The sequence below is a fragment of the Corvus moneduloides genome, chromosome 5 (genome assembly GCF_009650955.1).
Source record: "Corvus moneduloides isolate bCorMon1 chromosome 5, bCorMon1.pri, whole genome shotgun sequence".
NCBI lineage: Eukaryota > Metazoa > Chordata > Aves > Passeriformes > Corvidae > Corvus > Corvus moneduloides.
In genome coordinates this window covers 12,429,819-12,444,476 of record NC_045480.1, presented here as the reverse complement: position 1 = coordinate 12,444,476, position 14,658 = coordinate 12,429,819, and the positions used below count along the sequence as shown (strand labels likewise).

Genomic DNA, 14,658 nt, shown 5'->3' with positions numbered 1-14,658 from the left:
CAGCCCTGAGTTTAAAAAACTGGAAGAGGTTTTTGAAATAAGCAATTCACCTCACAGTAGCATTCTCTCAGGGAATTCTCAGAAATATATCAGAAAGTCACTTAAGCAATGGCCAAGAGTCTCTTGGCTTTCATTATTCAGCCAACACTCCATTTTCTTTTAGTCTATAAAAGTACGTAATTACTTACTACAGCCTTGTCCCAGACAACAGTCATCCTTTCCTCAATTCCATTGACCCCTTCAGGAATCATAGTGAAGTTGTCCTTTCCAATGGCTTTCTGGGCAGTGCTATAGGGGCAATGTCCACTTCCCGTCACCTGCAGGTCCCCACTGTGGAGTTAACACACAGAAGGTTTAGACCAGACATCACCAAGGTGACCTTGGTCTCAGACAGGCTGTGAATGGACCTTTCAAGCCTACACACCAGAGACACAGGCTGTAAATCATGCCAACAGCCTTTCCACGTTGGCTACAGATCACCGAGAGTAACAATGGCACTGGACATCTCCACTTTCTCCCAGGAGCACCCTGCACTCCTGGATTACAGCCCCCTCTGGTTCCAGGCTGCTTATCAACAGAGATCAGGCAAAAACCCACTAACCAGGACAAAGGATTACTCCAGGATTAAGGAAATGATCAGAAGCTTGTATGAAATATCTGCCACTCTAAAGATAAATTAATTCACAACCACTTTAAAAAATAATGGCAAATTTCACAACGCAAAGTCATGACCTTCAGACATGTTCCCCTGTGTTCATTTCTCTCCTGCACATGTATCTTTCTTACAAAACTTACATAAATACTTCTCATCTGACCTTCCAAAACAGAACCAAGAAAAAAAAGAAACTTTTTTATCCGGTAGCTTTCTAATTAAACAACAAAGGCATAGTGCAAGTCAAACACATGCTTTGGATTTATCTGACTTAAGGGTTTTACACAGAAAAAGGCACAGAGAAAAATGCAAAAAGAGCTACCATTTAATAATGCTTTTATTTAAGAAGTTGGGGTTTTCAGCCTAGAGAAATTTTTTTTTTTTGCAGAGAGCAGAACTGGATCACAGCTGCTCCCAGGAATAAGGAGGAAGAACATAATCAATATGCAGAATCTTGCAAAAATAGAAAGACAAAAAAGAAGGTTCTCCAATATCCACAGGAAATGTGATATTTTTAGCTCTTGATTAAGCTTACAGGAGGCAAGCACATTAGAACTCACTATAATTTCTCTTCCATCACTCCACAAGGGTGATGTCCCCAAGAGCCTGTCATCCTTTCCTTTAACCAATAATGTAAATTCCAGCTCTGAAACAACTGAATGATTCTGGTCCACAAATCTAGATCCAGAAAGCTAACAAATAGCCAAGTACAGAAGAAAAAAGTGTCATACATGAATAATTCTAATGCCATTTTTTGGGCTGCCACCCCTAATGACTGCTGACAGAGAAGAGTTCTTGGCCTCTCTTCTGGTTCTTCACCATGCTCACAAGCCATCCATCCAGTTTTTAGCAGAAGTCAAACCCATGAACTCAGTACAGAAAAGGCCGCTATGCTTTAGCTACTCCTGATTATTAATGACTGCCTGGTGTTACTCCAAAGGATTAAGCCAATTTCATCAGTTAAACATTCATTTATTTTAATATAACAATAAAGTCAGAAGGTAGCAATGCCATTTCTTCCTTTTTGATGCTCTTCTCATCAGCAAAGCTTCCTGTGGCCTCTCTCTTTCTGCTCTCTGATTGATATAACCATGAAAACCTGACTGTCACAGCCAGGCCCTGTATCACTGCCCACTTCCCAGAGGTTATGCTGTGCTTCTAACAGCACACTACTAATTTCTGCACCCGAAAGATAAGAAAGACTTGCTTTCTTAACTCCATATTCCCTCTCCTCTGACATTAATGACATTATTGACATGAACTGCACTCCCCAGTCAAATCAACAGAAGACTTCTGAAACTGGAGTGTGTCACTTGAGAGCTGCCCATCACCTCCTGGGTAACCCCATGGGCACTCCTACTGTCTGGACACGCTCTACTGTCAAATGGTGGATAAGCATCACATCAACTAAAAAATGAGAGACAGGAAGGGATCATCATGAACTAAATGCCAGATCAATACCTTGTCATCTTATTCTTCCCCTTAAACAAGGCTTTCATGGCAAGTTGCATCTTCTGTGTAGCACCAACATCTCACATTTCTGATTCACAAGAGATGGCACATCACAGCTGCAGTAATGCAGCAGCACACCATGGAAGAACACAGCTAACTCAGGTTCATGGCCCACAGATGACATGAGGACCAAATCTCATGAGGCAAATTCAATCTGCAAATCCCGTGAGACATGATAGGGTTTTACACATTCAGCTTTCCAGTGGAAAATCAACATTTTCTGTGGAAAAGGGCACAAGCAGTATGCTGCGTGCTTGCAGAGGAAGGATGTTGTAAGGATTTTTTAATGAATGTAAAATATTGGTATCCAAATCAGCTGTGCAATAGAAATGTGAAATACTGTCTTCACCATCAAACTTGCATAAAATTCCCCACAAATGCAGGGCAGACTGATAAAATATACGGTTCTTTTTTTAGTTTCACACTATAGATTTAAAGTATTAAAACTGAAAGCAGGCTAAGCTGCTGTCATTTAAGATCTTTAAGCCATTTGGAAAAAAAAAGCCATTTTTGCATGCTTGGAGAATAATGAAAACTTCTGAAAGTCCTCAGTTTGTCTTTCAGATGTTAGTTTTAAAAAGTCATTATTTGGATTTCAATTCTAAAAATGTTCTTGCTATTTTAGCTAATCTGCTTTGACCCACATGCTATTATTTTGGGACTCTCTTCTAGAAAGCATATATGGCCACTCTAACAGAGTAAAGAGTCAAACATTTTGATACACATTTACATGTGCTGGCTAACAGCCTTACCCTCACACAGTGAGCTTCACCCTTTACAGTGCTGATAGTGATGAATCAGACCAAGAAAGTAATTTTTTCTGGGTCCTTGTTTGGAACAAAAAGCTCATTTATGGAAAAACATTTTTGCCATCAGACTGCCAGAAGAGAACAAGCTGCTGTGTATTCTTACCAGAGCCACACGTAACTCAGAGCTCAACTGCAGCATCTTTAGAGCAGTTGAGTTAAAGCATGGGTGGGCTCTGGTGGGCTGCACAGCCTGACCCACCGTGTGCAAGGGGAGATGTGGCACTGACTGATGGCATCTTCCTGTCACATGTGTGTGCCCACCCACCTCCCAGGCAGCTGCTCTAAAGATGGTCACTTTCAAGGTTCAAATTCCACTGCTCTGTCTAGAGCACTGGAAACCCCAGAAAGGGGAGGCAGCAGGTGAGGTGGGTGCCACCACAGGAAGGTAAATAAGGATTTGAATGGTAAGTTGAGTTCCTCACTCCAGCCCTAGCAATCTATCCTGGTGGGGCTTCAGCTGTGAATTTTTTGTATCATTTCAGAGCAGACGGTCTTTTGCTTAAGCTGAAGTTGGCTACAAGCAGGAAATACTTTCAGACATGGGTTTACAGTCTGGGTTTCTGGCAAGGCATTGCTGATATCTTCTTTTCTATATGAGAAAGACACTTCTTCCTCTGCTGTTCACATTCCTTTCACCTATCTAGTGATTAAAGTCTCCCTGCCAACCTGAAGGCAGTCAGCTCACATCCCTGGCCTGTCAAGTGATGGCCTTCAGTCTCCAGCTGTCTCCACCCAAGTCCCTGACAGTGTCCTTTGTGATCCACTCTTTCTCCTGACATACCTGCTCTGCATGTACCACTTATCTTTGCCGTCTTCCAGCTGGAGGACCCTGGAGCCCGTAAAGACACAAGGCAAGCTAAAAATAACAAGGCTGCAAGAACTGGACACAAATAAACATGTACAATTTTGGTCCCTCCCAGATGGAAGGCAAACTACCAAGTCAGAAGTTTTCAATATGCAGGAGATAAACTGATGGAACTCTGCTACAACCACAAGTTAGTTTAGGACAAGCCAATTTTCAGAAGAACTCACAGTAGAGAGCCCTGCACCAGCTTTGACATAAATTGCCCCAAGAAATTGCTCTTGTTTCTAGGTATCTCTGTATTCAGGAACAACCCTCATTTCAGGAGCTGTGCTTGTCAAATATGACTGGGGCTTAAAACTGAGTCTGTTCTCAAAGATGGGGTCTATCCACCAGGCTGCTGCTTATGCTGGACAGTGAGGATGCCATCCCACCATATATCAACAATTCAGCTAAAGAAAATTGAGAACTAGGAAGAAAGCCAGTTTGAAGTCCTGACAATCTAGTTGTATAACTAGGCATCACCTGAAAAGCAGAAAGAAAAATAGTTAATTCCTCAACAGCCTCTCTGTCAAGCCAACCAGCAACTGGAGTGTCCATGACTGCTCACTTGATTGACATCCTAAGCATGAGGATACAACTATCCCTGGTTTTCTATATCTCTTCTCTGCTGTTTCATGTATGAGACTGGTCTAAAGGAAATCAGGCTGATCCCTAGATGCTTCATCCCATGTGGCTTTTGCACTTGCCTCACCATCAGCCTGTAAAAAAAAAAAAGGAAGTCTTACCATGCTAAGAGCGAATTTAAGTGGTCTGGAGTGGTAGGGTCAGGGCTCAGAGGTGGTGAGGTCACAAAAGCTGCAGCCTTGGCCCAGTTTTTGCTCCAGTAATGTGTCCCATCTGTCCCCAAGCTGGCAGTGATCGGCTCTCCAAAAACAAGGGGACCTTGGAGAAAGCAAGGATATACAGGAACTAATTACAACCCACTCTCTCCTCAGCATATGACACTGCTTGCTGCATGCAGCCATGTATAATTCACGCATTGCTACATGGCTAGCACAGCTCCTAGAAAATTAAACAGCCCTGGCTTTGTCTGTATGATAAAAAATTAATCAGGAGTCTCTCTGAGCTCTACATGCTTTTGATCAGCCTATTTACAAATCTTTCGTTCTAATCCAGAAGGAGACAGTTCAGACCTGCTTTTAATTTGTACTGTTTTAATCACAGCCATGTTCTCTCTGTTGCTCCAATTCAGAGTGCACTGGATGGTGGATCACTTCAGCAGACAGATGCCTTTTTACTACTCCCAGGATGGGCACAGCACCAGCAGATAGCAGCATATGGTCCCCAGCAGCACACTCCAAGCCTCCAAGAATACAAATATCAAGACAATAATTTGCTCTTTGGCTTTCCCATATTGCTCACAAGCTTTGTAGTCCCAGCAAGTAGAACAGCCCTGACTTGCAAACGCAGCTTTGGAAGCAGCTGCCTTTAGGCTCACAAGGCCCTTTTGGGTGCTCTGTAACCTGGATCCCACCACAGCCCCAGCAAGCGGGGCCAAACTGCAGTGTACATCAGAGGGCATCAGCTTCCAGCAGCAAGGCCAGGAGAGAGCTCCAAGCATCTCTAACAGCAGGGTCACTGCCCAAGCCACATCTCAGAGTGCGACAACCTGAAATACTGGTATGGAGGATGTGCTAGATCCCATTAGGAATTAAGTATCACCCTCCCATGAACAGAGATAAAGCAGACTAAAGGAAAAGAGCAAAAGGGAAAACAATATAGAGAAGAGTTACAATTCAGTCTTCAAGAGGACAGTGTGAGGGAACAGCTCCTCAACTTAAAAATATTAAAGGATTTCCCCTCATCCTTCCCAGCGATAAATATTTAGTCTGTGGTGGTGCTACCATTCTTTGGTAACATCTCCCTATAGCCTGTCATTTGGGTCAAGATGTACAGGTTTTTTCACTCAGCTTCTATTCAACAAAAAGAAGAGTTTGGGGGAGCAAAGGAAGTCACTTACCTCTCTTCCTGGCCAGTGCAATGATATCAGCTGCACTCTTGCTCATCACCTTGGTGATGTACACTGGGCAGTTTATTCGACTGGCAATCGTGATGGCACGGAAAACTGCTTCTGCTTCAAGCTGAGCAAAACAAGGAGGGAAAACTTACCTGCGAAAGCGGTCTGAAGAAAAAATGAACTGGAGGACTAAGCCATATTTCTAACTGTTCAACAACAACTCTCCAGGGGTTGATTTTACTTTTTCCATAGAGAGAGAGACACAGCGCTGGGAAACAGGGAGCTAACCCAACCTCAAACACTTGGCACTAGCAGTAACGACAGCCAGGCTGTACTCACTAGCAGGGTACAGCTGCCCCAGCACAAACACACCTCTCTGGCTCCCTGCACCCCAGGAAAGGTCATGTCCAAGCAGCTTATGCAGCTCCTCCTTACCTCCCTCCCACCTTCCTTCTTCAGACTCCTACCCTTGCAGTTGGAAGGAGAACAAAGCAAGAAAACTTTGCCCCTGCTCGGAGACAAACTCTGAACTCTCTCCGGCAGCTTACCCTAATCTTTACATAACGGTGACAGTGAATGTATAGAATTCTCAAACAGCAGCTTCAGCACTATGGACTGAATTTAGCCCATAATCCATAGAAGCCTTTGAAGCAGCGCCCAGTAAGTCCCCACTGTCAGCAAGCATAGAGGCAATCTCCTCCAAGGGAGCCATCTGGGACGTAGGCACACAAAGCAAGCATCTTCAGATGGAGGAGCAGTGTTTCCCAGCAGTTCTGGAGACTCCTTTCCCCAGCCATCAGTTTTATACCAGATCCTTCCCAGATGGACTCACAGTATTGGCATTTTAATACCAAAAACCCTGTTATAACTGAAAATAGTGACTCGGTGGTAGAGAAATTTCTGTGCAAGTTTTTCTAGAAAAGTTGAGCAACTTCGGCGTTCCAAAACCACATGGCTTAATCTTTTACAGTTTTGTAAAATATTTTTCCTTACATCAGACTGCTTCAGGTTGTCCTAGGACTTGTATCAAAACATTTGCTCTAGAAACCCCAAATGCACCTTTAGAAGAGCAGAGCCTCTGTACCTCAGCACTAGAGCTGAGAAAAATTCATTTCTGGAAACTGCAAATGCAGATTTTCCTTAGGCCCTTATTCTCATTAAAAAGAAACAACTCAATCCTTTTAGAGTATTTTTAGTAGAAGTTGAACAGCAAAATGAAGAAGTACATAAACAGTTCAATAGAAGAATGTGACCAATTAAGCTGATTCCTTTTGCCTTGGGGAGAAGTTAAATAAAGATCTGCAAACCACAACAATCTCTTGAAGTTCAGCCTCAAACCCCCAGGACCGTGTCTCTTTAGCCTTCTAGGAAAGCAGTCACTTCCCACTACCGCCCTCCACATCCCATTAACGGTCTGAGCTGTGTACATTAAGGGACATTCTCACGTCTCCACATTTTCCTTGTCATTAAATAAACCCTTCCCAGATGCCTGAGATGATCCAAACCAGGGCCCAGATTTTATTATAAGGGAGTTGCATAAAATGAGCTGCCTCACAGCATCTTTCCATTCTCATGTATTTGCATCTCTACAGCCTGCATTTCTGACACCAATATATCTGCCAGCATGAAAGCAGATCTATACGTGGGTGTATGCATATGCACGGTATAGATGTGCACATGCATCTCATAGGAGGTTTTCACCCAAAGCATTTTAATAAATGCAGTTACTCTGAGACCTAACCCTCAAGCTCCACTGCTGATTTTTAGCCTGATAAGCCCATTTTTTTGTCACCTCAAATCAAAACAAAAAGGTCACACTTAAAAACTACATGGACACCTGTGCGCAGGGCAGCAGGAGCTGAGACGCCTGAATGTACAAGGACATGTTTATCCCTGGACTAAGGGAATGTATACCTGCTGCAGCATCCAAAGGGCTTTTCAGGCAAACAAACAAGCTGAAAGGACATGGACTTTTCAGACTTTGAGTAGTACTGGAAGAGGCAGTGGGAGAAGCAGACTGCTGCCTTCCCTGATGCACCCATCCATTGTCTGCACATAGAGAAGCCAAGCACCGACACCACGTGTTTGACAAAATACTTCCACAAATGACAAAATGAGCGAAGTCTCTTACCTCTTCTGGTCTGCTCAGGGCATGTCCCTCAGGTCCAGTGATTCCCATCTCCAGAATACGCTTTTGTTCCTGCAACATAAGGGATAAATGCTGACCCACCTCCACGCGGTGTCCTCAGGGAGATCAACAGCCATAAGGTCTGACTGCCCCTTTTAGTGTCACTGTAAACGCAACTGCAAAAGCCACGGAACACTGAAAACACTGGCTCTAAACTGGACCCACGCCACACCAGCACAGCCAGCACTGGTCTCTGCCATGTGACTGAGCATATTTGTGCCCCAAGACATTGAGCTGCACCATCAGAAATCTCCTCTGCCTTCCAGACAGTCCTACTTGACACCACAACACCAGCCCAAGGAATGGGCTTCAACCAATACACTAAATAGTAATTATGGGTACTTCCAGCCTGCCATTCCTTATTTACTTGCTCAAGTTCCTCCCTGGTTGCAATCCACAAAGCACTTTCTCAAACTTTCACCATTGCTGACACTTTGAGTTTTCTTAAGACTTTATTCCTACACAGTGAATCACTAAAATTATGATTTTATAAAGCAAAACAGTGCCCTCCAGTTGCAAGGGCACCGTGTCCCCATCAAAAAGCCCATCTCAGGACCAATAGGGGTTTGTCAGAAAAAAAATTCTGTGCTATCCAGATTCATAGCAGTGAGATAATTTATTTTTAAATAGACAGAAAGCTTCACTTAATTTAAATCTGAACAGTGGTGTTGGAATAAATTTCCCTTTTTGCAGAAACTGGTGGTCAACCCCTTTTCATCTGAGGTGGGTCCAGGCCTGACAGCAGAGCAGGAGTGGAACCAGAGCTGCTGCTGTACCTCTGGCCCTGGCCTGCCCTGCCCACAGGGCTCTAATGAGCCCAGCTCAACGATGTAATGGCTCTGTGACACAGACAAATGTCCCCTAGAGACCAGGATGAAGTTACTGAACATATTTGAATGTGTCAACTAATAAATATCTGATCCCAGCTCCCTGAGGGTGAAAAGCTCACACATTACCAACATACTCCAGTAAAACTGAACAAGGTAAAATTCATATATACTTTAGCCTTCACTGCAATCAATCAAGGCTGAAGAGGCAGTAACAGGAACATATTAATCTGACTGTGTAAGAACATTTTGGTTAGAAAAACATAAGGTTTTTTTTAAGGTATTCTTAAAAACAGCTGTTCTGGATCATTAATGCACCAGCTCCGAACAGTGCCAGTTAAAGATGTCAGATAATTAAAATACAGCAATAAAATGAAGTTACAACCATATAAAAAATAGCAAGTTGACACAGAATAGATACACAAAGTAGGACAGACTTGCATCTTGAAGGAAGTAATAAAATCAGATCATATGATAAAAGGCCACTGTAAAAGGATTTGATAGTGCTAATAAACTAGAATATTTGTTTGACAAGATCAAATTTGTATTTTCACACAGAACAGTCCTAAAAAACCTATGTGCAGGCAGCTTTCTTTTCACTATCCAAATAATTCTTCTAAATAAAAGCATAGAGAAAGACAGATTTTATGAAACATGGCAATGGTGAACAAATATGGTGATGTATAACATAATTTACATTTATTTACCACTTCCTCTTTTCCTAATAATGTTTCTGTCCTGTTTGTTCATATTCGATGGCTGTATATTAAGGCTGATCAGAGAAAAATGTAAATGAAATAGATTTCTATCAAAAATGCAATTCCATGAGTGTGCCTTGATTTTAATAGGCAATGTATCAAAACACCACACGTGCCATTTGATTTGTTTTACTTGCCATTCCGACAGTAATATTGACTTAACCATGCTTATTATTAGTCATTTTAATTCTACTGGATATTTTATGTTGTATTAAAACTATAAATTATGTATTTAATACTTTTTATTCATGCTAAACTTCACAAGAAATCAGCTTTTTTCCTCTCTTGAATTCAAATGAGGGTTGTCACCTAGTTTCAGTGGGGGAAGCACATGACTGCACTGTATGTGCCTGCTGACTCCTTACTAGTAACTTTTGATCCCAGTGGTTATTTTGGCCGAACTCAAAGTTAAAAGCAAAAGGCAGATCTCAGAGTAAATTCTAACTGGGCAGATGGAGGTGTGTCTTTCCCACAGAGGGAAAAACAAAATACACCCAAGACAAGAGTTCCTACACATTGCCAAATGACTTAAACATTCCCTTGAGGTTCTCCCTTAGCCATGAGACAAGGTGGGTTGCCTTGTCCAGATCTCAAAGACAGCTTTAGCTGCTGTAATTTCCTTGTCAGCTCTGCAGCCCAGTCCTTAGCAGATAAGCCAGCAGATAAGCAGCTCAGCAGATAAATCAGATGGCTCACTCAGAGCCTCACCGACCTAAGAGGGGCTCGATGCACGTACAAGGGATCAGAGGAGTGAGACATCTCTGCAACAGTCTTCAAAGATTCATCTGTCACAAATGTAGCATCATAACAACACCCACCCAAACCTGCCCCTTCTGTTTTAGAGGGAAATCCTGGCCTCTGAAAGACCAGAGGGAGGTTTACTATCAACTGCTGTCCTTGGCTTGCCTCTTTCCATGTTTCCACGTGTTGTGGCACCGATCAAAGCATGGCACAGTCCAGAGGGAGGACAGCGGCTCCCAGGGCACCTGACCTGCAAGGACTGCCCTGGAGATCCAGGATGCTTTAATGGAACATTCTGACCTTGAGCCCAGCTTCCTGTTTCTGACATGCCTCTTCTAAGAGCATGGATTACACTTAAACACATATTTTTGAAATGTCTACAAGATCAGAGTAGTTCTTATTCTCAAACTTCAGAGATTTACAAGAATATTCTCAAAAATAAATATGTCTATGAGCTTTAATACCCGTTCCAAACACACTGTGCTGCTTATGCTGATAACTGCAGCAAAAGATGCTCATATAAAGCTTTCAGATCCACTTTTTGTACCCAAAATCTGTGAACAAGGCTTTACATTGTTCCACTTTGCTTGCATCTGCTGGATTCAGAAGAAATCTTGCCGCCTTCTGCCCCCCTTATCTAGTCCTCATCTACTGCCAAGGCAAGGAGCTGCCTGGGATCATGGCCCTATCTCAAGGATGCTCTGCCAGTTAATGCAAAAGGGCCTCCATTCTCTCATCCCAGGCTTTATACCAGCAGTGTACAGGGCATCAGGCTCAATTAAGGCTCTTTCTAGGGTGTTCCTTTCTTCCTATCCATTCTCTGACTGGCCTATTTTACTTCTCCTCTTGTATCTATCATCTCACAAAGTGAAGTAAAAATGATGGTTCACTCACCTGAGCTATCAAGTCTCCATTTTCAGCATGGACCAGGATAACAGCCCCAAGACTCTTTAGAAAGGTAAAGGCTTCATAAAGCTGCAGGTAGATAAAAGAAAGAAACACTGCTGAATAAGGAAAACACATTACTTAGCACTCAGACCTCCCTATTCACCTCGGTTTTGTACCTTCTATGCTGGTAATTATATTGGTGAATAGCAAATGATCTCTTTTCTACACAGAACCTGAGCTTCACTGACGGGTGTTGACTTACCCACCCCTGTACACACCAGCTGCACCAAGACAGGGTCGACAGCCCCAGGCAGGGCTGGATTTCCCTGGGACAGAGTCCCACACAGGCCTACATTTAGTGACCCTCTTTTCTGTAGTTTTAGCAAATGTAAAATTGAATTATTGCCATATACTACAGACACTTTTAGTATGGCTAGAACATCTCTTTTCTGAAGTGCAGACATTTTGCACCATCTTCTTAGATCAGTCATTGTTGAGCTTTCACCAACATCTTTAATTCCGCAGTTAGAAGTTGCAATATTTTCTCTAGAGCATCCTTGGTTTTTTAATTGCTTTCTAAGATTCAACACCCATCCACAAAGAAAGGCAGTAGTTGATCCTGTTGCTTTTACTGGTAATTTCTGAGCACACATCTACTGAAATACAGTTTCCTTTCCAAAAGGTATTCAGCTTATGTGTTCCTTTTTTAAACCAGACTTCAGTAACATGGGAGCCCAGTTTTCAAACACAGATTAAATATTGAAAACATAGGTTCTTCAGTGTCTACTTTTGCACTAGGGCACTTCAGGCCCTTGTGAATGGGCCTGAATGGGCCTAGTTGAAAGGGCTGCAAGACACTTAAACAAGGTCTTGACATTTAAACAAGGTAACAGCCATTAGTCCAGCCACACATTACACATTTTGATGTATTCCTCTTGGCAATTCCAACAGGGAGTTGAATTTAACAGGCGCTGCCTCTCAGAGAATAGTTATAAATTATTATGTTTAAAATTCCAATTAAAACCACATGTATTGGAAGTGTAACAACAGTTATTTAAGAGACTAAGAGCTGTAGCTCTGGGAATAAGTAAGAAAGAAACATTTTCTCAACTGAATAAGCAAACATTATTATTACTAACAGGTGCCATTGTCCATTTACAGTGGCCTGATGGGTATGAATTGGAAAGCTGAAGAGTCTGGAATCTGTAATGAGCTCTGGACAAACAAGCTCATTATTACCTCCAGCCCTAATGAGAAAAGGCCACCTCCCCCAGGGAGCAACTCCATTTAGCTGCTTATAGCAACCAAGAAACTCTTGAAATTTCAGAATTGCCACTGCCTCAAGTGCTTCATCTTTTTCTCCCTCTCTGACCTAGAGTTCTCAAAAGGTACTGCAAAATAAAACAAGAGAAATCCTGAGCAGAGCTGAGTGGCTGCAATGTTGGGAGACACCAGAAGATCTCTACGGAAGGGGAATTTCATACACTTGAAGAAACACATGCAGGTGTTCTACACAGCTCAGCACTGACCCTCCAGAGAGCAGGTCACCACAGCACATTTCTCCCATTGCCAATCAGGCCAGTGAGAATGTTCCTCTGGGATTCAACCTCAGCAACTCCTCAAGTGTTGGGAGATGAGAAAAGAGAGGACAGATCACAGCAATGAAAAGCATTCAGAGCAATACCTGGCTGTCGGACATTTGGTAGAGATCTTTGTACGCCATGTAGACTTGAAAAGAGTTCACACCTGTTCCAAGACAAAATTCAAAGGCGTTGCCATGTAAGTGTATTCTTAAATTGTATTTAAACAAAAACTTCAGGAAAAGTAAGTAATAGGGTATGTCTGGACTAGACTTTTCACCAGCAACTGCCAAAAATCAAGCATGGCTTCACAGCTGCATTGCAGCAGCTAGGACTAGAAGCCTGGATGCCCTCTTCTCTGGGGGAATTTGTTGGGATGCTGTAGGTAGCCTGTGTTCATCCCCGGAGTAACCCAGCCACCACTGCAAACAGGATTGCTTGTAGCCAACTCAGACAAGCAACGGTGGCTAAAGCAAGCATGTAAAGTTTGTGACATTTAAAAAACCTTGTGTAAGGTTCTGTGAATCACTGTTTTTCTTTTTAGGTTTCCTTAGCTAATCAGGAAAACATTTCAGCTTGATATAAACTGTGCTTTTTGGTAGATAAAACTTCTAGTTAGGTTCCCCCAAAGTGCTGAGAAGATGTAGGAACTGTGTATCTGAATGTGCATATAGACTTCCTTTTTCTTGACCTTACACTCCAAAGCGCCCAGCTTAGCTGATGGTAGAAACTGGGAAGGAGTAGAAACAAAGCCTGAAACCAGTTTTATAGGCAGCTCACCACACCTCTCTTTCTGCCTTCCAAAGATGGAAGAATTTATGCTGGCAGCCATAAAAAAACAAGGAAGATGACAGTTCCAAATTTCAGAAATCCTTTAGAAATGCTATCCCTAAGAGTGCCAGTTGTCAAGAATCCCCTGTATTCAAATCCCTACAAGTATTGCTATTTATTTCAAAGATTTGGTTATTTACACAGCTTTGTATTCTTACAGAATGAGAATTACAAATGTCTTCTGTTCATCTATGTACATATTAATTCATAATAGTTTATTTATTTGCCTTACTCTTTAGTCTACTGACAAGATCCCCAGTTTGGTCCAGGGACCAATATTGTAGTTTTCTAGCTTAAAAGAAAAGTAAATTTTAAACTATTTAAGCTGTATATGCTGCATTTCAAAATGGCTATGATAAAAACTGTGTTTCCTGGGGCAAGAAGAAAAAGAAAGAGATCTGTTCATGTTATTCATGTTGTCTACACAAAATGAATAAGGCTCTCTGATGAAGATATAACTCCTTCAGGAGTCTAGAATGAGCAAATACATCCTCAGGCAGAGAGTATGACTGCTCACACACACATAGAATTCATTTATTCACAATTACAGGACTAAAATACCCCAGGATACATGCAGGACAAAACGCTGAAATGATCCCTGGTATTATGTCTTCCTGCTAAGTCCAGGCAGCTCAGAGAGATACATAAAGCAGGAGCTGGCCCCTCCTAGCTGACTTCCACACCAAGCAAATCCAGCCTGTAAGCCCATCCTTTCTTCCTCTTTTCCTATTTATCAAGTTCTCAGAAAATGCATATGGCCTTTACTAGCTGTAATCCCTCCATCTATTGCTCATTAGAGTCTCAAAGTACTCAGTCCCTTCTTACTCTACAACCTAAGCTTGACTAGGCCTTCCCTGAGGCCGGTGTTTGCAGCCTCCCACCCTCAGCCCCGTCTTCCTCAGACTGCTCACAGCAGCACCCAGCACATCCATCCTACCTGCCTTAGGGGAAAGCTCAATTTTCTCTCCATGAACCCATCCCATGTGGGGCCAGATGTCAGCTGCACCCAGAAGCCACCTTTCTACGGGACTGCTCATGCACACACCAAGC

General features: G+C 42.6%; 1 protein-coding gene across 2 annotated transcripts in view; it reads right to left on the bottom strand.

Moving 5' to 3' along the window:
* CRMP1 (collapsin response mediator protein 1) overlaps positions 1 to 14,658 on the bottom strand; it is a 50,557-nt gene that overhangs the window by 8,386 nt on the left and 27,513 nt on the right. For both annotated transcript variants that reach the window (XM_032109961.1, XM_032109962.1), the window contains exons 5-10: positions 12,882 to 12,943; positions 11,204 to 11,284; positions 7,927 to 7,995; positions 5,799 to 5,919; positions 4,564 to 4,720; positions 189 to 330 (exon numbers count right to left, since the gene is read on the bottom strand). In XM_032109961.1, coding sequence (XP_031965852.1) covers positions 189 to 330; positions 4,564 to 4,720; positions 5,799 to 5,919; positions 7,927 to 7,995; positions 11,204 to 11,284; positions 12,882 to 12,943 — 632 coding nt within the window. The remainder of the gene's footprint in view (positions 1 to 188; positions 331 to 4,563; positions 4,721 to 5,798; positions 5,920 to 7,926; positions 7,996 to 11,203; positions 11,285 to 12,881; positions 12,944 to 14,658) is intronic.